This window comes from Martes martes, assembly GCF_963455335.1.
Source record: "Martes martes genome assembly, chromosome: 6".
Classification (NCBI taxonomy): Eukaryota; Metazoa; Chordata; class Mammalia; order Carnivora; family Mustelidae; genus Martes; species Martes martes.
In genome coordinates this window covers 76,927,478-76,953,369 of record NC_137893.1, presented here as the reverse complement: position 1 = coordinate 76,953,369, position 25,892 = coordinate 76,927,478, and the positions used below count along the sequence as shown (strand labels likewise).

The 25,892-nt window shown below is 34.8% G+C and overlaps 1 protein-coding gene across 2 annotated transcripts in view; it reads right to left on the bottom strand.

Moving 5' to 3' along the window:
* The window catches only part of TRDN (triadin), a 391,091-nt gene that overhangs the window by 50,151 nt on the left and 315,048 nt on the right, over nt 1-25,892 (bottom strand). For both annotated transcript variants that reach the window (XM_080806278.1, XM_080806279.1), the window contains 2 exons: nt 1,699-1,725; nt 1,178-1,207 (listed from right to left, as the gene is read on the bottom strand). In XM_080806278.1, coding sequence (XP_080662404.1) covers nt 1,178-1,207; nt 1,699-1,725 — 57 coding nt within the window. The remainder of the gene's footprint in view (nt 1-1,177; nt 1,208-1,698; nt 1,726-25,892) is intronic.

Genomic DNA, 25,892 nt, shown 5'->3' with positions numbered 1-25,892 from the left:
TTTTGGAAGCAGATAATTTGTTTTCTGATTTTGCAGATGGAGAGGAATTTTCTGCAAGAAGAATCATACCCTGGGTTTCACCCAAAAATGTTTAAGATAATGAGATTTGGGACTTTGAATTGATGAACCGTTGGACTTAGTTGTTGCTAAAATGGTTATGACTTCAAGGGATGTTGGAATGTTGGATGTTGGATGTTGGAGCTGTATGTATGTGAAGGACATGCATTTGGGGGGGACCAGAGGATAGGCCTTTACGGGTTGAATTGTGTCCTCCCAAAAGATAGGCTGAAATCCCAACCCCAGTACCTCAAAATGTGACCTGATTGGGAAATAGGGTCTTTATAGGTGTAATTAGTTAAGATGTAGTTATATGGGAGTAGGCTGGGTCCTTAATCTAAAATGACTGGTGTTCTTACAACAAGAGGAGAAAAGACACAGCCATAGACACAAAGAAGAAGATGTCCGTGGAATGATAGAGGCTGAGATTGGAACAATACAATTTCAGGCCAAGGAACACCAAGAATTGCTCGCAAAGACCAGAAGCCAGAGGAGGCAGGGAAGGGTTCTTCCTTACAGGTTCAAGGGAATAATGGCCCTGCTGACACCTTGATTTCAGACTTCTCCCTTCTAGAACAGTGAGAGAATACATTTCTGCTGTACTCTAATACCCAATTTTCTGGTATTTTATTTCTTTAGAACAGCCCTATAACACTAATAGTTGGAAAACACGAACCAAAGTTTTAACTGTTTTGAGAATCAGATTACTCTGTGTTCTTTTAAAAAAAGTTTCTACTGCATACTGTAGCCCTCAGACATATTTGTCTCATTCAGGAGCTCCCCCAAAAACAGAAAAACAAAAGGAGCTGTTTTTCTGACAGGATTTTGTGTCCTACAGGAATCAGCAAAACTAAGGGGTTCTGTGGGACTCAATTCAATTAGTCAATTGCTTCTTCTGAACCAGATCAAATTCTCTCAGCAGTTTCTCCTTTGTAAGTAGAATTTTTTCTAGGAAAAGGTGGTACAGATAAATATTATGTTCATCTTATTTTAAAGAGTTGACAAAGGATAACATTTTTATATGATATTTGCACTAGGACACAACATTAGCAAAGAGGTAATATGCTACTCAGTATAAATGTGGAATGCAAGTATGAATCTATACATAAAATATACATACCTGGTTTCTCTTCCTTTTTTACTTGTGGCTCTAAAAATATAGGTGAACATTAATAATGATGATTATATAAAGATATGTTTTCTGTACTCATGCATATTTCTTTTTACATATTATTCATTGTTTTTATCTGCCATATTAATTTTCTTCTTTTTATAAATGCAGTAAATCGATACAAACAGACAAATAAAGGTTCTCATTATCAATCACAGTAAGAATTATTTTGAGATAAAATGAAAATGTTAATTAAGAATTTTATGAGAAGTTAACAAAATATATTGTTCTATACCTTCAGTGAACAAAGGTTGAAGGAAAATTTTAGCACAGCATGTTCTCAGAAATACAAAGGATATTAGAAATACAAAAGATATTAGAAATATGAGGATTTTAAGCACATTGCCTACACAAAATAGTTAAGCTTTTGGCTTTAAGCAAAATACTCAACTATGAAATCAGGGGATGAGTAAAAGCATGCATTTAAGATTTATTTTATTTATTTATTTTTTGGCATGCACATAACATACGTGGAGTCCTAGGCTTGACTTCTTTGCCTAGAAAAAGTTTAAAAATGATTAAAGACCAGGTCAGTAAATTGTTTTGAATTGACATTGAATATGATAGAATATTATATATTTGAAAATCAAAATAAAACAATAAACTCCAACTATTTTTCTTTATTTAAATTCTACAGGATATGTAATTTAATGTCTACACAAAATCACTAATTAAAAAAATCATTTTTGAATAATAAAACTCTTAGTTTAATTTTATTGCACCATTAAAAATAATTTGCTTGCAAACTTTTGTGTGCAATGTTAACTTTTAAATCTAATGTTAAAATAGAACACATAATTTTATTTTGAGAAATTACTTCTAATCTTTTAATATTGAAGATAAAAAAATACGACATACTATTTTCTTTTCCATTAATATTATTAATGTTATCTGTCCCAGTATAATATATTAAAAATTATTGCTACTGAATTTGAAAGGCCAGATGACTAGAAATATATGCTTTTATTGCTTGTTGGATCCCTAGTAAGGACTGGCAAATTTTTTATGAAAGACAAGATAGGGGTGCCTGTGTGGCTCAGTGGGTTAAAGCCTCTGCCTTCTGCTCAGGTCATGATCTCAGGGTCCTGGGATGGAGCCCCACATCAGGCTTTCCGCTCAGCAGGGAGCCTGCTTCCCCTGCCCCCTCTGCCTGCCTCTCTGCCTACTTGTGATTTCTCTCTCTGTCAAATAAATAAATAAAATCTTAAAAAAAAGAAAGAAAGACCAGATAGTGTATATTTTTAACTTTAAGCCATATGATTTCTTTCACAACTATTCAACTCTGCTGTTGTAACACAGAAGCAACCATCAACAATATGTAAATGAACAGGCATGGCTGTGTTCTGATAAAACTTTATTTACAGAAAAGATTGGTGGTCAGTCTGTAAGCTGTTGTTTGTCAACCTCTGCCATCTCCATAGTCAGTTTTAATTTTCTTTATTTTTTTTATCTCAACAAAGATTTCAACAGTAAACAAAAGCATTTTCCTTCAATCTATATTCCTTTATAAATATCATCCAGTACCTTTCCAGCATTGTCCAACTCAGCTTTTTGGAAATGTCATCTTTATTTGCTTTTTCTACTTCCCGACCCCCATTTAATTAATTCACTAAAATCTAGCTTCAATTTCCACCATTTTATTTATCAGGTCTCTCTGGTCATCAGTTCTGCCCCCACCACACCCCCTCATCGCCCCACTTGCCAATACCAATAGATAAACTAACCTCATCAATCACTTTTTCCTTTTTAAATTCCTATTCACTTGACTTCTTCTGATTAGTCCTCACACTTAAAACTACAGAAAGCAGACAAAATGTGTAAAACACTGGCTTTAAAGATATTGGACATAAACAACAAAGGACAGTGACTTTTAAGTGATGGGAAACAAATGAGATTTGTCCTATGATTGTCCCAGCTTAATGCCTTAAGAGAATTATAAGGCTTTAGTGCAGGAATGGAGCTAAATTGATGAGATGAGCTGGGAGTCTGGAAAGGCCAAGACAGCTAGAGATCACAGATCAGAGTCATGTAAAGTAGAGAGCTGCAAAGAAAAAAAGAGATAAAGTTTGGGGGATTTGTAAAAGACCCCTTAAATCTTCACATGAGCACTAACCAGCATAGGCTTACAAGGAAACTACTTGAAGGCAGAGAATCAAACAATGGAAACAATACTGTAGATCTTTATAGTAAGGATTGACAGTGGGTAGTGTCAGTCTTCCAAGTTTGATCTTGAACTTCAGTATTGTGTTGGTTGCTGTGAGTTATTTTTTTCCATTCCACATAAATTTCAGAGTCAACTTTTCAGCATTCACAAAATAATTTGCTGGGATTTTGATGGAAATTGCACTGAATCTATAGATCAACTTGGGAGCAACTGACATCTTAACAACATTGAATCTTCTACTTCCCAAACTTGCAATATCACACAATTTATGCAGAGGTCTTGATTTTTAATTTTTTTTTCATGGGGGTTTTGTTCTCTTCACTTTTTATTTGGCTACCTTCTACTTAGGCCTCAGCTCAACCATTTCTTTTTCAAAAAGCCTTTTATCTAAGGTGATTCGGCTGCATTTCCTTTTATGCACCAATATGATTTTTTAGAACTTTTGATCATTGTTAATCACAATCTACTATATATATTAACTTGAATGAATACCTTCCCTTCTAGCCTGAGATATCTGAAAACAGATAATGTTTATTCATCACTGAATCCAAGGAACTGGTACAATACCTAATACATGATTACATAGTGTGCACTCAATTACAGTTTTTTCACTAGGTAAATAAATGAAATAATTAATGAGAACAGGAGAAGGTAAAAAAGATGGAGAAATGAGTCAAGAAAAATGAAGTTAGGAAAATGTATGAATTCAGGAATTACATTAGAACATAAAATGCATATTAAAATTATTACATACGTCCTTGGACTTGGCATAACAATCCACCTCTCCGCTTTCTAGTACTCAGGCAAGGATAAAAAGTGCAATCAGTTATAAAATTCACAATGTTTTAAAACATAAATAAGTTTTTAAGGAGAATTCCTGGCATAACAATTCCTGGGATTGTTACCTGAGATAAATTTGTTTCATGTGTTCTCGGGGGAAAAAAATAGTATAATGTAGTATAATGTAATAAATAACATCTTTTAAAAAGTCCCTACCATAAATATGTAACAGTTTTTACAAGATTCCACCCTCTGCTCTCCTATGAACCAATTATACTATACCAAGCACACTCTAATAAGAGAAATGTTATTTTGGGCCTAATCAGTATGGCTCAAGTGTACAGCAATGTACTCTGCCTAAATGTAAGCATAAAAGCACAGTTACATTAAAATCACAAACACACAGAAATTGTATGCAAATATAACGTTGTTCAATTATGCCCTTGAAGCCAAGCCAAATTAAGAAAATCTTCACTTGTAAGTTCTACTCATTCCCATAATCAGGTTGTGATAAATACTGGACAACCATTAATTCCACGAAGCTGTTTAATTAGAGATCATGAACAGCGGGGAGGGGCAGAGGGAGAAACAGACTCCCCCGCTGAGCAGGGAGCCCAACATGGGACTAGTTCCCAGGCCCCTGAGATCATGACCTGAGCCAAAGGCTGACGCTTAACTGACTGAGACACTCAGGTACCCTCAGGGTTGTTTTTTACTTTTTATATATGTGTGTGTGTGTGTGTGTGCGCGTGCGCACACACACGTGTATATACATTAAAAATATATATATAGGGGTGCCTGGATGGCTCAGTGGGTTAAGCGTCTACCTTCGGCTGAGGTCATGATCTCAGGGTCCTGGGATCGAGCCCCGCATTGGGCTCTCTGCTCAGCAGGAAGCCTGCTTCCCCTTCTCTCTGTGCCTGCCTCTCTGCCTACTTGTGATATCTCTCTCTCTCAAATAAATAAATAAAATCTTTAAAAATTAAATATATATATATATTTTTTTCAAGTCAATTTCAGTTGCTGCTTATATTATCTCTCTAATTATTCTACTCTTCTCTTTACATTCTGCCTTACGTATTTCATTGTGTTCCCCCAAAAGTTATGTTGAAGTCTTAAGGCTCAGTACCTTGTGAATGTGACCTTATTTAGAAATAGGGTTTTTGCAGAAAAAATTAAGATGCTGTCATTAGGTAGGATGGATCCTAATCTAGTATGACTGGACTTCTTATAAGAGAAGCAGAAGAGACACAGAAACGGACATGCAGAGAGAGAGGGAAGATAATGTGAAGGCACACAGGGAGAATACCGTGTGATAACAGAGGTGGAGATTTGAATGATTATTCTTCAAGCCAAAGAACACCAAGGTCTGCTGGCAATTCCAGGAGCTATGGGAAAGGTATGGAACAGATTCTCCTCCAGACCTTCAAAGAGACCATGGCCCTGCCTACACTTGGTTTTTGGACTTCTGACTCTAGAATGATGAGATAAATAAATTTCTGTTATTTCAAGTCGCCCAATTTGTGATACTTGTTACCACAGCCCACTACAGATACACTATGCCAGTACTTTAGTCCAGCCCACCACTGCCTTTCCCCTTAATCCCCATGAACATCCAACATGAACATCCAACATGACCATGAAAACATAGGCTTCCTCCCCTCACTCTTCTTTCAACATTGGAGCCAGAGAGATTTTCCAGAATGCATGTGCAATCATTTCACATATCACATCTCAGCCTACAGCATGGGCCGTCTTTGTGAACTCCAGCTGCCTCTGCCTGGTCTGTCAGGTTATTAATGAATCAAAGCTCTGTATCTCATTACCCTCTTCTCTCTCTTCACCATTTTGTACTCTACACTCAAGACATACTGAAGTATTGTGTTTCTAAACACTCTCTTAAGGTGTCTTTTGTCTCTGAGCTATCTTATATGTTGATCTCCCTGTCTCGAACATTCTTCCTCTTTTTAATCTGGCTGAATCTCATTTATTATTCAGATATTATCCAAAAAATAAGCTACTCTATATAGCTTTCCCTTAATCCCTCAGACTGATTTGGGTGCGCCTTTCATATTCCAATAGTATTCCCTCTTTTTATATATATTTTAACACTAATAATACTGTATTGATGTGTGTTTACTTGATTATCTCCTCCAATATCCTATAACTTCCATATAAACAAGAATTATAGTGCTTCGAAAGCTTAGCATGGTTCCTGAAATATTGGAATTTATCAATAAATGAATCAACTAAATTAAATGAATATCTACTATGCAAATATTCTATACCCACAACTGAGTGCAAATCAGGACTGCAAGCCTCTCACCAGAAGCCTGCTAGGGCACATGCCTCACCATGAGGTTATGAGACCATTGCCTCTGCCAGGTTAGAAGCTGACCTAAGTAAGGACCATTATTGGGTTATAAATGGGTAAATTAGCTAAGGGAACAAAGTTATACATTCTAGAAAAGATACGTTAAACGCGAAAAAAAAAAGTAACTGTTTATAACCAAATGTTCAGTCCGCAAAGTCCTAATAAATGGATTTGCTACCTTTAAGTCACACCCCATTTGACATTCTCTTCAAGATTAACGTGTGACTTCTAAATAATTGAGGTGAATGCAGTAAAAGTTATTTACTGATAATCCTATTAAATATTGTAGGGGTTGTGAAATAATAAATCTTAAGTTATTCATGCAATGATTAGGTAACAGTTCCAATCGCTCCTGATATCCACCTCTAGGTCATGACCCTAGCTATGTCATCTTCAGGAGGCACATACGTTTTCTATGTTTTCTATAATAAAGAACTAGTGTGTCTTGCTCAATGGGTATCAATTCCTGAAGATACAAGCAAAAACAAACAACAAAATAACAAAAACCAAGAAAAGAAGAGCAATACACATCCCTGTGTTATGCCATTGGATATTATATTTTCTGATGTATCTAATTATTACTTGATCAGAAATAAAGTATTTCTGACACAGTAATATATTATTATCTAATATACCAATAAACTATTTGTACAGACTTTTGACTCTTGAAGAAATATTAACAGTCAAGTTTTATGTGTGCATCAATAGCCAAGGGTTTATATCGAACACAGATCTATGTAGCTTAGTGTAATAACAATTCTGGGTCAAGAAATGGGCCAGAGTAATGTCACTAAAGACTTTTAAATGATCTGCATTATAACATATTTTTCTCTAAGTTGATTAATTATTAACATTGATCTATAATGAAATAATTTCATTAAAAGACTTTTTAAAAAGATTTTATTTATTTATTTATTTAACACAGAGAGAGTAGGGAGAGAGCACAAGCAGGGGGAGATGCTGGCAGAGGGAGAGAGAAAAGCAGGCTCCCAGCTGAGCAGGGAGCCCAATGAGGTCCTCCATCACAGGACCCTTGGGATCATGACCTGAGCTGAAGGGAAACGCTTAACTGAGTGAGCCACCCAAGCGCCCATTTAATGATCTTTCTAACTCACATATGCACAAATACTTAAACGTCTCTTAAATATATTATTAGATAGCCATCTTAATTCACTAATGAAGTGGCTTTATCTCTGTGCTATGTTTATCTTAAACACTCTAACCACCTCTACAATATGATAGATATACAACATAACCAATCAAAAGTGTCCTAAAGCCTACTCATCATGAGTAGGCTTTAGGACACTTTAAATTTCAAAACTTTAGGAAATTTAGAAAATTTAAATTTCACACTTAAGGAAACTTTAAATTTCAAAACTAAGAAAAGTAAAATTCACAAGCAGAAGTAGGAAACTGCACTTTCATGAATTTATTCAAAAAATTCATAATTTGATTAATATCATAGAAGCTGCCTCATTATTGGATCTAATGAGGAAACTAGATCCCTCCGTATGGATTTATTATACTTTAATTTTAGTCAAGACAATTCACTTAAACATCATAACATTTGAATTTTCTGAAATGCTTAAATGTAGCATTATTTTAGACATATAAGTATGAAGACCTCAGAAAATTTTTACTTAGATAATCTTATTGAGTATCATTAAATAAGACCATTAAATTTCAATATAAGATAAGAATTTGATATAAAATCAGTAGGAGCTTATAAATTTTACAACATGTAATGAGAAAACTTTTAAAGTGGAGGGATCTTAGAAATCATCTCGACTACTTTCTTGTTTTCCAAAATATACAGGGCATATGTATGTTATGTTTCTGTGCATTTTCCCTCTGAGATATCCTTGTCAGTCTAGGTCCTTAGAGAAGCGGTTCCCAAACTGAGTTTCCTGGAATAGCAGCAGCAGCAGTATCCGCAAACTTGTTAGAAGTACAAATTCTTGGGCTTTACCCGACACTCACTGAATCAGAAACTTTAGGGGTGGGGCCCAGCAATTTCTCTTTTAGCAGCTTTCTCGGTGATTTTAAGGATCACTTAAGTGTGAGAACTATTATCCTACAGGGATAAAGTAAACATTTCAAGAAAGGCACCCAAGATAGAGTGCAGAGGAGACTGATTTTTTTTTTTTTTTTTTGAGAGGCAGTGAGGAAGCTCACATGCATATGTGCATGGTGGGGGAAGGGTAAAGGGAAAGGGAGAGAGAGAGAATCTCAAGCAGATTCCCTTCTGAGCTCCAAGCCAGATGTGGGGCTTGATCTCAAAATTCTGAGATCATGAACTGAGCCAAAATCATGTCAGCTACTTAACCAACTGAGCCACCGAGAGGCTTGATTTTTTAATGACTTGTAGTAGTCAGTGGGTACAAAGAACAGAAAGATTAGTGCTAAGAAGTCTTGATAGTTAAACCTCACCACTCAACTCTAAATGTGTTTTCAGCGTTATGAGATATTATTTATATACTACATATGTAAGTTTAAGGTGTACAACTTTATGGTTTCATACACATATGTATTGTAAAACAGTTACCACAATAAATTTCAGTAAGATATCTATCACCTCACATATTTATCTCTTTTGTGTGTGTGTGGTGATAATATTTAAGATTGACTCTTTTAGCAACTATGAATTAGATAATACAGGATTAACTGTACTCACAATGCTATATATAATATCCCCAGAAATTAATCATCTTATAATTGAAAGTTTGTACCCTTTGACCAATATCACACCAATTCCCATATTCCTGAACTCCTGGCAACTGCCATTCTATTTTCTACTTCAATGAGTTCAGCTTTTTCATAATTCATATGTAAGTGAGAATATACAATATTTGCCTTTTGCATTTTTCATGTATAAACTTTATTATATTGAGGTACATTCCTTCTATACCCAACTCATTGATAGTTTTTTTTTTTTTTTAATATTCTCTTTCTTTATTTGACAGACAGAAATCACAAGTAGGCAGAGAGGCAGGCAGAGAGAGAGGGGGAAGCAGGCTCCCCGCCAAGCAGAGAGCCCTGTGTGGGGCTTGATCCCAGGACTCTGGGATCATGATCTAAGCCAAAGGCAGAGCTTTAACCCACTGAGCCACCCAGGCACCCCTCATTGATAGATTTTATCATGAAAGATATTAACTTTTGTTGAATGCTTTTTCTGCATCTACTGAGATAATTATATAATTTTCATTTTTCATTCTATTTATATAGTTTACCACATTTATTTATTTGTGTATATCAAACCACTTTGCATTCCAGGGACAAATCCCACCTCCTCATGGTGTATAATCCTTTTAATGTGCTGTTGAATTCAGTTTGCTAGTACTTTGTTGAGGATTTTTGTATTATATTCATCAATGCTATTGACCTATAGTTTTCTTTTCTTAGAGTGTCCTTATCTGACTTTGATATCGGGATAATATTGGCCTCATAAGATGAATGGGAGTTTTCCCTCCTTTCAATCTGTTTGTAAAAGTTTGAAAGGATTTTAATTAAATCTTTAAAGGTTTGATAGAATTTATCAGTGAAACCATGTGATCCTGAGCCTTTCCTTGTCGGGAGGTTTTTGATTATTGATTCAACCTCCTTGTTATCAGTCTGTTCAGATTCTCTATTTCTTCATGATTCAGTTTTGGTGGTTGTATGCATGTAGGTATTTATCTACTTTTCCTAGTTGTTCAATTTGTTGACATATAATTATTTATAGTAGTCTCATAAGATTCTTCGTATTTCTGTGGAATCAGAATAATGTCTGCTCTTTCATTTATAATTTTATTTGTGTCCTCTCCATTTTTTCTTGGGAAAAATCTGTCAATTTTGTTTACCTTTTCAAAGAACCAACTCTTGGGTTTGTTCATTTTTTGCCTATTGTTTTTCTATTCTCTATTCCATTTATTTCTATTCTAATCTTTATTACATCTTTCCTTCTTGTAACCTTAGGATTAGTTTATCCCTTTTTTTCTGGTTCTTGAGGCCAAAGTTAGGTTGTTTACTTGTGATCTTTCTTTTTTCTTAATGTAGATGTTTATGTCTATAAACTTCCCTCCTAGAATTGCTTTTGCTGCAACCCACACATTTTGGTTTAAGTGTTGTGTTTCCATTTATATGAACTTCCAGTTCATTTGTTTCAAGATTTTTTTTTTTATTTCCTTTTTGATATCTTCTTTGTTCTATTGGTTGTTCAGGAGTGTGCTGTTTAATTCTACAGATCTGTGAATATTCCAGTTTTCCTCCTGCTGTTGCTTTCTAGTTTCATACTATTGTGGTTGGAAAAGACACTTGGTATGATTTCAATCTTCTTACCTTTTCTAAGAATTGTTTTTTGAGCTAACATGACCTATCATGGAGAATGAACTTGAGAAGAATGTATAATCTGCTGCTGTTGAGTGGAATGTTTTCTATATGTCTATTAGGCGCATTTGGTTTAGGGCACATTTGACATTCAATGTCTTCATATTGGTTTTCTCTCTAGATTATTTATTCATTGTTGAAAGTGGAATATTGAAGTCCTCTACTAGTATTGCATTGTTGTCTATTTCTCCTTTAATTATTTTAGTATTTGTTTAATATATTTTTTTGCTGCTATGTTGGATGCATACATGTTTACAATTGTTTTATCCCCTGCATAAATGACACATTTATCATTATATAATAGCCTTCTTGTCTTTCTTATAGTTTTCTTAGTCTATTTTGACAAAGCATACCTACCTTTGGTCTCTTTTGGTTTCCACGTGTTTGAAATATCTTTTTCCACTCCTACATTTTGAGCTTATCTGTGTGCTTAATGCTGAAGTGAGTCTCTTGTTGGCAGGCAGCATATATATTCTTTTGAATAAAGAATTTAATCCACTTCCATTTAAAGTAATTATTGATAGGTGTTTTGCTTTGTGGTTACCATGGGGTTTCCATAAAATATCTTATAAATATAACAGTCTTTTTAAAAGTGATGAAAGTTTGCCTGCAATTGCATATAAAAACTCTCCCTTTCTATTCCCCATCCCCATATTTTATGTTTTTGTTGTCACAATTTACCTTTTTTTATATTGTGTATCTATTAAAAACTTATTATAGCTATAGCTATTTTAATACTTCTGTCCTTTAACTATTTGATATAGTTAATTTTACCAGTATGTTTTATATTTTCATGTTACTAATTAACATCCTTTAATTTCAGCTTGAATTCCTCTTTTCAGCATTTCTTGCAAAGCAGGCTTAGTGGAGATAAACTCCCTCAGTTTGCTTTTTTTTTTTTTTTTTTTTAATTGGAAAGTCTTTATCTCTTCTTCATTTCTGAAAGACAACTTTGCCAGGCAAAATATAAGTGGTTGGCAGTGGTTTTTCTGTTAGCACTTTGAATATATTATCTCACTCTCTCCTGGCCTGCAAGATTTCTGCTGAGAAATCTGCTGATAGATATAGAGGGGTTCTCTTATATATAAATATTTTTTTTCTTTTTCTGTTTTTAAAATTCTCTTTATCTTTGATTTCAGACAGTTGCATTATAATATGCCTTGTAGAAGATCCCTTTGGGTGGAAATTGGTCTGACCTATTAGCTTCATGAACTTAAATGGCCAAATCTCTCCCCAGATTGGGAATATTTTCAGCCATTATTTCTTTAAATAATTTTAAATTATTTCTTTAAATTTCTCTCTTCTCCTGAGACTCCAATAATGCATAGATTGTTGTTGTTGTTTTTTTAATAGTATTCCACAATTCACATGGGTTTCACTGTTTTTCATTCTTATTTCTTTTTGCTCACCGGAATGATGATTGCAAATGACTTGTTTTCTAATTTACTAATTCCTTCTTTTGTTTGGTCAAATCTGCTATTGAAACTCTGTATTGTATGCTTCAGTTTAGTCACTGCATTCTTCAACTCCAGGATTTCTGTTTGTTTTATAATGGTTTTTATTTCTTTCTTGAACTTCTCCTTTTGTTCATATATTGTATTCCTAATTTCATTTTGTTGTCTCAGTAATTTGTTGTGGTTCGCTGAATTTCTTTAAGAGGATTGTTCTACATTCTTTGTCAGGTAGTTCCTTAGGGTCAGTCATGGAAGCTTCATTAGTTTCTTTTGGTGGTGTCATATTCCATTGATTATTCATGATCCTTCTGTCTCTATGTTGGTATGTGCGTATTTGAGCAAAGAGATACCTCTTTTAGTCTTTACAGACGGGCTTCAGCAGGCAAAGCTTCTTAGCAGTCAGCTCATCCAGAGATTCTGGGTATGCCATCTCATGGTGTCCGTGGGCAGGATTACTGCTGGAGTCTTTCAGCAGGCAGATCTGGTACCTGGGTTAGCAGGTGGGCAGGCTTGTGTTTGGGTCCATTGGGAATAGCCTGGTGCCTGGATCTACAGGGGGCTGACTATGTGCCTGGGACCACTGGGGTGGGTTTGGCATCTGAGTCTTGGGGGCTGGCCCAGGGCTGGGATAGTTTAGGAGTCTGGTTTCACAGAAGCCAGCCTAGAGGCTAAGGTCATGTGAGCTGGCCTGGTCCTGGGCAGGACAGGAGCCCAGGACTTTGGGAGCCAGTCCAAAACCTAAGACCTCAGAAAGCCACAAAAAATGACCTGGTGCTTAGGCAGGGCAGGAGCTTGGGGTTATAGGAGCCCTATCAGGCCCTGGGTCTATTGGGTTTGCCTGGCTTGGGATTAGGCTAGGAGTCTTGGTCTATGGGATCTTGCATAGAGCCTGAGGCTGCAGGTCCCAGCCTATGATGGGGCAGGCTTGGATCCTGGAGACTGTAGGAGTTGGCCAGTGCTGAGATGGGCCAGCAGCAGATTCATGGGATCTTCTAGGAATCTTGAGCCTGGGTTGCTGGCTTGAGGCTGTGGGAACTGGTCAGGTCCAGGGTGGTCTGGGTGCCTAGTACCATGGCAGCCACCTGGGACCTTGAGAATCACCTGGTGCTGGCACAGGCCAATGCTGGTGTCTGTAGCAAAGTTGAGTACTCTCTTCACTCTTCTTCCACAGGGAGGATTTCTCTTTCTGTGCTAAGCTGACCAGGTATGGAATAAGGGATGGTATTCCTCATCTGGAATACTTAGCTATTGTGAAAGTATTTTTGTGTATAGATAGTTTTCAAATTGATGTTTTGAGGAGGGAATGGACACCAGAAATTTCTATACCATCATCTTGCTAATATTATTCCCATATGTTCTTTTAGCCCTTCTCATGATCTCATACGTTTAGTTAAGAGACGATATTGTATCAGTTTAAAATCTTATGTAGCTTCTCAGGAAAACACATGTGCAGATATATGAATGAATAAAGTACATGTGTATGTCTGTTTGTACATTGTCTAAGCCTATATATTCCCCAAGGTCCATATTTAGACAGCAATAAGTGTAAGGACAGTGTAGATTGTTTGTTGGAGGAGAATTCTATAAGGCAGTGGTTCTCAAACAATAGCATAATCTGGAAACTTATTAGAAGTGTACATGCTGAACCCTACCCCTGACCTCCAGAATCATAAACTCTGGGGGTGAACTCAGCCCTCCAGGTATATCAGACACACGTTGAACTTTGAAGTTGCTGATAACCGTGAGTACATTGGTTAATACTATTCATTTAACAAAATCTGTGCCTTTTTTTTTTTTTTGCAATTTTGAGTTCCAGCTAATTGTGTATGTTACATTTCAGTAAATAAGGCTTAATTAGAATCAAAGAGAAAGGTTTCAATCTACTGAGACATAAATGGATAAAGCCAAAAAGAGAACATGCTTATGTGTTTCAACTTTTCAATATATATGACAGTAATATTCTATTCAGATGCTTGCGATTGAGATCTATAAAAGATGTGATATGAAATCAAATTCATATGATGCCAGAATTTTTTATTTTTACAAGGAAAACAAATTATTGTAATTCTGATGTTTTCATGGAGATAGTAACTGGCTCCATATCACAGAATATGTTTCAAATAGCAAGAAGCAATATAACAGGTATCTACACACATGTATTTGTCTATTTATTTACAGGAATTTTAGTTTTCTTACAATTTTATTATGGGTTTTATATTTTTGTATTTTCTCTGTTTCTTGAATTTTATTAAAAATGAATGAAATTATCAATGTAATATTTCCCATTTCTATTTCTACTATGCACTGACTTAAAAAAATGGTCATATTCAATGAATAAAAGAGGAAGTAAAGGGAAAAAATGAGTAAAAAATATTCTAAAATATAAGACACATGAATGATAAAAATCAAATCAGTTTCAAATTACTTAAAAAAGTAAATAGCATATCTACAATTATAAATACTAAGGAATTTTTTAAAGTAACATCTGACAAAAAATAAAATCTTGACCTAGTATAATCAGAAACTCTAAATGTGTAGTGTGCTGGGGCAAGCAATAGATAAGAGGTCTTAAGGGTTGGGTTTGGTTCTCACTCAAATACTCTTGCTGTGGAAGCTTGACATGGCCATTTAACTTCCTCGGTTTTTCATTTACAAAAAGATAAATGGAGGAAGTTAGATTAGATGGTTTCTAAGATCTCATTCAGGTAAAGTGATACAATTATGTTAAGTATTAATTTAAATCTCAATAGTAAATCATTTACAAAGGAGACACAATTTAGATAATCAACTTGAAAAGTTGCAACATTAATTTCTTCTGAGCTTATTGCTCTTTAGTAAATCTGTTTGCTCAATTCCTAATAATTTTTCTGCTGTTGAAAGCATGTTTAAGTCTAAGGAGAGAAGAACAAACTTTGTTTCTAAGACCAGTGCCTCCGTTCCAGACATAATGTATCTATTTACACAGCTATTTATTAGTAAAGAGCAAAAATTGACTGTGATGTAGATTTACATCTTAACCAGAAAGAACTATCAGACAGGCACTTTACCTTTTCAACTGAGTTGAAGATTAATATCCAAACTTTGTACCATATATACCGAATAAGCAAGCCATTTGGAGGAGAATATCATAACAACACTCATGGAATGCTTGAACCCGTTCAGTAACCTTATTATATTTTACTAGAAGCCACTGTTACTCAGCTACATGTTTTATGAGATTTTGCAATCTTTTAATTAACAAAATTAAAATGGAAGTTTAAACGTTAAATATATTATAAAACTCTAAAAGGAATTGCTGTCTGACTTGTATATGAATTTGAGTAAACAATCTTCTTTTACCAGTGGACATGTTTACATACAGAGGTGATCTTTTTTTATCAAATATACTATATAAAGATACTTGGCTGAAACAATGCCATATTGTTATTTATCTAATTTTTACAAATATATTTTTAGATATTTAATGTAAAATTATGTGAAGGTTAGCATCATTTATGTAGTACTACAAATCTGAAAAATAAATTACAAATAATGCTTTGAAAATTGACCTTTAATCTTCTAAAAGCCACTTGGTAAGAAAGAATGGCCTCTGACAATTAGAACTAAATTTCTGGAAGAATTTTTAGTTTATGTTAGGACTGACGGAAATGCAATCTGGTGGTAAGAAGTTAAAACATTGTTCATGGTGTCCTTTAATTTTAAAAGCAGCAATATTTGACAATATATTGAGACAGAGCTTAGAAAGTTCTTTAAGGTTTACCATATTAAGATCTGTGGTAATATGGCCTCCTAGATACATGAACCCAGTGACATTCATAGACAGAAATGGCTTTTCATTCTTTATTGGTTTTGCACTGGGCTAAATTTTATAGGTACCAATTATTTTGTCAACTTTCTTGAGGCTGTGTTAAATAAATTTCTATGATAACTTTTGTTATTCAAGCAGCTACCCTTGAACATTCCATTCACAATCCCTCTGTTATCTTATATTTTGCCTCAAATGAATGGTGAGGGTAACTTCGGGTGGGGGGTGGGGAGGTCCGACTCTTTGATGTTCAAAGGGATTTAAGATGATGTTGATTTAACAGTTAGTAGCCAATGTTTTGTTTGCACCATGATTAGGTGTGAAAGATTAGAGGAAGTTAATAGAGAACCAGTAGAAAGATAGAGAAAGTTAATCAGAACCATTACTTTGAAGTCTTTTTAAATTTTTGATAGGAAACTTAATATAACACTGACAACACATCATGATTATTCAATTATTCAATCAATTATTCAATCATTCACCTAACATTTAGTGCAAGCTAAGCACTTCAGTCTCCAAAGAATGTTTAGCCTATAAGGTTTACCTATTAATTGAAAAACTGAATTCTTATGAATGAATTGAATTCTGGTGACAGTCATAGTAATTAGATCTGGTTGAGATGCCATGCTAGGTACCTCTCTTTAAGAGCATAGAAAGGATATCAATTCTGATATTATATATATGTATATGTACATATATATATATATATATTTCAAAAAGTTGGGAGAAAATAGAAGATATAAGGATAAATGGGTTTACTCCACCACTGACTCACATATCAAACTTTCTAAAGAAAAAACCATTTCTCTTCCAAACACATTCCCTATATTGGTAAATGATACTATATTCCATCTACAATTCCAACCAGAAGGCTGGAAATCATCCAAAATTCTTCTCCATGCTTTGTTATCCCTATTCAACTCTTAACAGAGCCCTGTTGATTCCATTTTCTAAATATATCTTGAGTGTACTCCCACTTGTTCATTTCCTTCTCAGTTTCTGCCTCTGTTAGAGACTCAAATATATCATTTTCATTCCCCATCATATCACCCGATGTTTTTGCCCTCTTCTTGCCACTTTTCACCATACTATGCTCATTTGTCAAGTCTCAGATCAGCTGTTGTCTCCTTCTGGAAGCCTTTCCTGATCTCTTTCCAGGAAGAGTTAGATGCTCTTAATCTGTACTCTCAGCATCGTATGAAAACCATCATCTCTGTACATTGTAATTATTTGCAATACTTTGTAATTATTTACTCATTTGTCTTCCACAAATAAATTGTGAAATTCACTAGGCAGGGAGAGCAACGCAACTATCATTTTTGTATTCTTAGCACTTATGCATTGTTTCACAGTGTCAACAATAATTGTCTTTAATGAACAAGTGACAACTCTATGTAAATGGAGGGTTACTCTATTGAGCAATGCATGCAACTAAACATACTCCCACTAATGACTCACTGAAGATGATGCTAAAACATCTGAAAAGGATTTGCAAAAAAGAGAGAGTTCTTTTAACTCTGTAGCCCTTCACTGAAACATACCATCAACAGAAATCTTCCATTTTTTTCTCTACCTAGGAGATTTTTCAAAATTATGTTGTAATCATCTTGCTTTGGGATATGGGAAAATAAAATATGTCAGAGTTTGTGTATGGAATTTTTCATTAATGTTGGTTATAGTTATTTCACCTATGAAAAAGAGAAAATTATACCATGTTCAGGTGTGACTATTGAGTGGTTCTACACATAATATGTATTCCCGATCATTTTCAATTGATTAGCACTATCTGGCTTAAACATGTTTTAATTATTAAGATTTACTCAACCATATTACCCTAAACACCACTCCGTCATATCCTGATATCTTAAATGGGTCTTAGGAAAGAAAGGAGACAATAAGAAATGCTGAATCCCATGCTGAATCCCATAAGTGAGATTCAGTTCTTATTTTAAAAGTCAAGGCATTGGTTAAAGTATGGGGTGGGGATGGAGGGTTTGTGAGAAGGAAAGCTCAGCAAAATGTCTAAACCTTGATGGTCTTGTCTAAAGTTGTCAGGCATGGTCCCAAAGAAACCATTATATCTGCCATGTTTGTTACTGGTCACATCAATCTCAGTTTCTGAACTTGAGAATATTCTGTTCTAAAACCAGAAATGTGGGAATAAAAGAGACTGTAGTTAATATTATTTATTTTCTCTCCTTCTATACTCAAATAAATAGTACTATGTTTCTTTCTCAACATGTTTTATGTTATTGAGAGCTAAATTTGAATAGCATATGAAAGAAAAGAAAAAACCCCTCATGTTTGTCCACAAGAGGCAACTGAAACATTTTCCCCTTGGAATATGATTCAATTATTAAATATCAACCCTCCTTTAAGCATCTCACAAGTGTGAAACAGTCATCATAGGCTTGAGAAATATTCCCATGTGTGAATGTTTTGTTGATTCACTAAACTGAAAAACCAAAAGAATATTTGATCTAAGAACATAGTTTTGAAAACTGGATGATAAACTGTGTTACAAATAGTAAACAAGCATATCCAGTCATAGGAGAAAGAAAGAAAAAAAAAAAGATTGAGAATAGATTCAAATAATTAATAAAACTAGCATATCTTACAATAGCAAAGAAGACATAAACCAAACAATACATTAACATGAGGGAACTGACTCTTATAAATTTTTCAATATTTTGTCAAAGTAACTCACAAATTGGCCTGGAATCAATGACTTTTCTAATAGAGTTGACTTTCTAACAGGCTAGTGTCTAAGAGTCTTCTGAGTTTTTCTTTTAATTTAGAAGATCCAGACTATCATCATCTTCTGTGGCAAGTTATAAAGCCTTCTTTAGTGTATTGCTTTTGCCTCCCCGAAACATCTCAATTCAAGTCTCATTACCACCTTCCTCATTACCACCTTATCTTCCTCAATTAGTTTTTAGATTGGGTTGCAACTGAGAAAGAGGATTTTCAGTGACAATTTTATAAAAAGGACTAAAAAAGAGCATTTTTTGATTCCCATAAACTACAGAAGGAAGAAAATCATTCTGGGCGAAGGCTGAAAACTAAAAATTGACTTTTGGGGAATTCTGAAACATATACTGTTGAAGAAACCTCTGAAGAAAATGACATATCTAAATAGTGGTTAGGGGCGCCTGGGTGGCTCAGTGGGTTAAAGCCTCTGCCTTCGGCTTGGGTCATGATCCCGGAGTCCTGGGATCAAGCCCCTTATCGGGCTCTCTGCTCAGCGGGGAGCCTGCTTCCTCCTCTCTCTCGCTGCCTCTCTCTCTGCCTACTTGTGATCTGTCAAATAAATAAATAAACAAATAAATAAATAGTGCTTAATAACTCTTTGTTTATACTAATGCATAAGTACAGTTTAGCAATTTTAAATGAAATCATCTCAGAGTCCACAGTCTCTCAAGGACTGAGGGTTTTGGAGTGGTGGTGGTTGGGGGGCTGGATGAACCTGGTGGTGGGTATTATGGAGGGCACATATTGCATGGAGCACTGGGTGTGGTGCCTAAACAATGAATTTTGGAACACTGAAAAAGACGAATAAAACAAAAAATAAATACATGAAACCATCTTCTTCTTCTTCTTTTTTTTTCTCTTAATAAAGAGAACTTCCTTAGGAACCACACAGCATGTGTCAGCTGAGAAAAACTGTACCTGTCATAGACTGATTCAGAAGCAACTAATGGGATTATGCTTGATTGATTGAATTGACTAAGAAATATTACATCCCCAGTCTCCAGAAGATAGAGTTTTTGTAAACAATTCAAGACATGGTACTCAAGTCACCATTAAAAATAGAAAAAAAGAGAAGATTTTAGTACAGAAGTGGTTGATCAAAAGTTAAGCATGACAAAGGTTATATCTTTTTTCCCCACAAAACAAAATTTTCTTTCATTTTGGTAGGCCATAGAGCCAATGATTCTGTCTCAGATTTTGAAAGACTGTACCAAATTTTAATTCTGGAAACTTGCTGTCTCCTGTGCTTAGGAGTCTAATTTAAGATAACATGTTAAATATTTATTTTGTGCCCAGAACCATGCAAAACATTTTAAATGAAATATTTTAACATTTATAGTAAACCTCATAAGGTCAGTTTATCCATTTAGCAAGTTAGCAAACAGGCTTCCAGATCCATTTGACTGTATAACTAAAATTCTTACTCATCTGTTCATTCCAAAACATTCACTGAGCTCTTATTATGTGCCAGGAACTGTTTGAGGCAGAGGAAATACATGAAACAAACTAGCAATCAACCAGCCCTAAGGAACATATAGTACACTGCCCTGCTTTATTATTAGTATCATCTACAATTGTTGTCTAAGAATGACTTAAGGCTTATAATTCAAAATAGAAGGCTTATAATTCAAAACAACTTCACATGTTGTATTTTGGGTTTTCTGTTGTTGTTCTCTACCCACCTCCCTCTCCTGCCTCCCTCTATCATCTCCATTACTCTGAGAATAGGATGGTAATAGTATACTTGAGATTCTACTTTTGGCAGTAAACTGTATCAAGGATATGTTGGCAAGAGGAAGGTATACTACATTTTAGGTTACTTAAAAGTCAAAGAGGACAATTTGTGACACTGGAAGTCTTTCATTCAAGTGGACTGTGCGAATGAGGTTATTGACATGTTGAAAGAAGTCAGGTTCTTCTATGAATTTTGTAACCTGGGTAACATTTGATCCTTCTATTAGCTCCCTTGCATCTAACTTGGGCAAAATAATGGATCCTAAGACATAAGATCATCATGACATCAAATTATGTTTTATGTATGTGACTAAATCCTTTTGATTATTTAATCACTCCGCCAGTATTAGTTATTTTTGCATTTTCTAAGATTTGAATTAGAGGGTATTTAATAAATGTCCTCAAACATAGTAAAAAATCATTACAGTTTTCTTGATTCATTGTTTCTTTTCAGTAATAAACCCTCCCAGCATATTATAATGACATATAACTGTTGACTACACAAAAAACATTAGTCTATGATAAAAATGGTGGTTGATTTGCTGTCTTAAAGATTTACATGAATCTGTAGGGATAGTTGTGAAGTATTTATCACCACTGTCACTTGCTAGCAATTACTCAATTTCACACTCGATATTAGTGTAATTTCAATACAATTTTTATCCTGAAAGAGAATGAGGACCCCTGCCCCCCAAAATTACATTAAAATTTTCTGTCTTCTTATTTATGTGAAAAAAATGAAATTTTAAGATAGCAATGTCTGGTTATAAATAAATGATGCATGTTAGCATATCTTTACTGTTCTAATTGCAACACAACTGAACATTATCTCCAGTCTTTCTCATTTTGTTTCTCTTTTCTTCTTTTAATTCACGTTGTCACTCATTTTTTAAAAATTCTATTATCTTTGCTCTACTGCTTCCCCAAATCTTTTAAGTAAGTGTAAGACATAATTTCTCACAGTGCGTTTGGATGAACACCGCTATTATATTATAGAAAAGATATCATGGTTGAATAAATTTGAAAAACATTGGGTAAAAAAAAGGCTCATCCTGTTTCTTTACTATCAGACTTCCCTAATGTGTTCATATATATGGTAAACTCTAAGCATTTTTTCCAGACTTACTTAACCTCAAAATTCTTTCATGTACAAATAATTATAACTAGTTTTCTATGCAAAACACTGCCAAACACAAGTGCAAGAAATAGCTTACTTAAACTGAAAGACATCCTCCCACTCTTTATAGTTACAAAGAAAAACTTCACACCAATAATGTTATTGATGTATACTCTTAGCTGAACTGTATGAAATTATACGGTTTTTAAGGAAGAAGGACTTATTTCAAGGTTTTAAAATTAAAAGTGGTACTACATGAACCACTGTGGTAATATTACACAAATAAAGTAATAGTTGAGAAGATCTATATTGGAAAGGAAATGTTGTTATCTTTGTGGTTAAATATTTAAACAAAATGAAATACTTTTAGGTGTCATATACACAAATCCTTTATCTCTCAGGTCTTCAAAAAGGAAGTGGGTGCATGCCTTAGTTTTTAGCATTTTTCCATGCATTATTGTGTTTTACTGACACTGTAAACCTGTAAAGTTCTAAAGATGTTTGCTGCTATATCTCTGATAGATTAGGAACCATTTAAAAGAACGGTTTCTCTGATGTCGCATCTTACTCTTTTTTACTTTGCCATGCTGTTTTCCTAAGGAATTCGCACTTTCCCTTTTTCAGACAAGTCTTTAAAGTAGTAAGTCCATAATTTTTACAAAGTATATAATGTATATTTTCTGGGCCAATTCCTGGCCTCCGACTAAACACCTCAAACTATAGTAATTTGGTTTTCCTCTTATTTAGCTCCACTAAAACTGCTTGTAAGATCATCAGTGACTTTATGTCATACATTCCAATGAATATTTTTTAGTCTTTATCTTACTGTAAATTTCTGTTACATTTAACACTTTGACAACTTCCTCCTCCTTAAAATTCTTTCCCCTCGCAGTTGCTGAAACAATATCTTGAGCTTCTAAGAGAATTCCTTCCCTCCTTTCTTTAAAAAAAAAAAAAATAACTCCTTCAAGCTTTTCTTCTCAACAGACTCCTTACACATTAGTGTTCTTGGTTTGTTTCCTTGGTCCTTGGTCTTGTTCCCTCAATTCCCTCAGTGGATGTCAGTAATTCTCATTGTTTAAGCCAGCACAACTTTGCTAGGAATTTCCACATCCACTACCATATTTTCTCCCCAGATACCTGATAATCATACCTAAATGCCTCTCCCACAGGTACCTCTAATTCAATATTTCTTTCCCCCATAGATTATAAACTCCAGGAGGACAGGAACTTGACTGTATTCACCTGCATAGCACAACACAACTTGATTGTGTTCATGCTTGTGCTTTACAATATTGCCTAGCACGTAGTAACTGCTCAGCAAAAATTTTGTATAATATATATGTCAAAAATTTACATAATATATGTAGCTTCCTTTTTTTTTTTTTTTTCAAATCTGATACTTTTGGAAATTCCAACTACAGTAAATGACATTACTTTCCACATTACTTTTCCACTTTCTATCCCAAGATAGAAACCTGGGGGTTATCCTGAATTTTTCTCCCCAACCCTAAATTATGGCAATTTTACTTCCTAAATACTTGTATAATAGCTCTCCTCTTTTCCTTCCTACTAATGTTCTATCAAGATCTTTTTACTAACTCTAGAGGTATCAGTGCAAGATCTCCTCACCCAGAAAACGGATTTCCTGAAACTATTGGCATCTTCTTTATCTTCAATATCTGTGGTTATTCAGCATCAGCTTTTTGAAATTCTACTTTAAGCTATACCTCATTTTGCTTGAAGATTTTTAATTGTTCCCAATGTCCTTTAGCAAAAAGGACACAACCCTAACTAGGGGAGCAGTTTTTCTGTTGCTGTTCTCTTAAGTCTTGCCTACTCGTGTTCTTGACTCACACTTCGTTCTGAAGTGAGAGTGAAATCCTTGTCCTACGCAGTGCTCCTGACTGTGTTCCATCTAGCTGAAGCTTGTGTGAATCTGCCTGTCTGGGATACCCTGCCCAGGCTTTCTTCACCCAGCTTATCTTTACCCACTTTCTGAGACTATTCACATGCCCTTTCCTATGGGAAAATTCCCCTGAACCAATAGGCTGGAGAAATGTAACTGTCCACTGTATTGAGAAAGCACACTCTGCACAACTTTTCCTGCTTATTTGTTTGATTTTATCTATTTATTTTTGTTACGATTAGCTCTTTATTTAAGGATCTCTGTCTTGATATGAAATATTTCTAGAGAATTTGTGTTATTCATCTTTATATCTTCAACACCTAGCACACTTTTAAATACACGGTAGAAATTCAATAAGTATTTATTGAACTAAACAGCCTCTGATCCTACCATAACTTAGTTTCATTAATTAAATTGAGATTTGCTTATTTCTGCAATGTATAGGAGCCCTGCATATGCTTTCTGGTTAACTTAAAGAGGTATATACTATTTAAGTGGTGTGTGAGGTGGATGGGAGGAGAAAGAGACAGAGAAAGAAGAGAGAGGGAGGATACACTTTCTCTTGTCAAAAGATCCAGTTAATAAAGTATATACACACATATTATAAATTTTTTGTAGGACCACTATAATAATTTTTAGATAGTTAATGCAATGCATTTAGTTTATATGATGACAGACATAAACTGAATAAATAATAAGAAGCAAGTTCTTTGAGTGACATGAGCCACAGATACTTTGATGACTGATAGGTATGAGCACATACAGCTTTTCTCTGGCTAAATCACCTGTTGCGATTCACCAATTGTGTCAATCTTAGTCAGCTGGTAAAATATACAGACAACTTACTCTTCGCATCCATATTCTGCTAGCAAATACAGGTTTATTTATTCCTTTTAAGCTCAAATGAACATACAGATATGTCCAGCACTTGTTTGCTTGTGCCATGTCATAAGAAATAATGTTTCCTCAATCATTTCTCAGATGACCGAAGTCCAGAAATCATCCATCAAGTGAAACAGCAGATGGACAATGTCAACTACAGCTCAGTACTTGTAAGGACTTTACTGCTGGCGAGAAAACAACCATCCAAAGATGTAACTCCACTCCAAATTAGCCAAGTTTTTGGTAGAGAGAAACTTAATATTTTTCTTCCCAAGACAAGGGCAGCAATAGATATCATATCTCAAATTTTAATGTACATACTAGTGACTTGGGGATCTTGTTAAAATTCAAATTCTTATTCAGCAGTTATTGGTAAGACCAGAGATTCTATATTTCTAACAGGCAGGTGATGTTGCTGTAGTTTTGAGGACTACACTTGAAATAGCAAGGGTGTAGATGACGAATTTTATATTTTTCTGTTTTTCGTGGATTTGAAAGTACCTTCACATATATTATATCACATGAGCCTCACAATGAGTCCGTTAGATTGGCATGAGATCTGTTGTTGGTGGTTAAGAAAAAAAGATTCAGCACTTAAGACATTTGTTGTAAATCTCTTCACATCTACTGTCTCAGAGCTGCTCTTTCTAGCTCATCTTTCCTTTATTAGTCTCTTACATTAAAACAAACAAACAAAAAAAAACCTGCCTCTACATGTCTTATACCACAAAACCAAGACAGATGTCAAAAATATATTTTAAAAAATATTCACCAATGCCTTTCTTCCCATAAGGATGATTTTGTCGACATGTTGTGGCTATGGTGGCTTCAGAATGACTTACTGTCTCAGAAATTAGAGAAGACTGCACAGCTCACAGCAGAGATAACATAGGAGCTTAGATACACAGTTAGAAGAAATGCTTTCAATAATTATGGATACCAGATTGTATGCTAGAGGAAAATGTATGTAAACAGACCAAGGCTGGAGAACTCATGGTGCGTGTTTATAAGCAGAGAATAGTGGTGGGGGGGGGAAAGTAAGCCACCAAGACTGGAGGTCAGGTTTGTGGGTAAGGTGCTTTTAATATGGACTCGAAGTAAAGGAAAAATATTCAAACACAGTTTTGAGTAGACAAAATTCCGCAGATCTGGTAATCTTTTTTAAATGTCTGTGTGAGTGCATGGGGAGCAGTGGTAGTGGTGGATTAGACGAAAGGAGAGTGCAGGAGGAAATATGGTGGGGCCAGTCTGATGTAGTAGCAATGAATCTGGCTCTGTTCCCTGCAGACACTCATTTAGGAAAGACAACTAGCACAGTCTGTCTGTGAA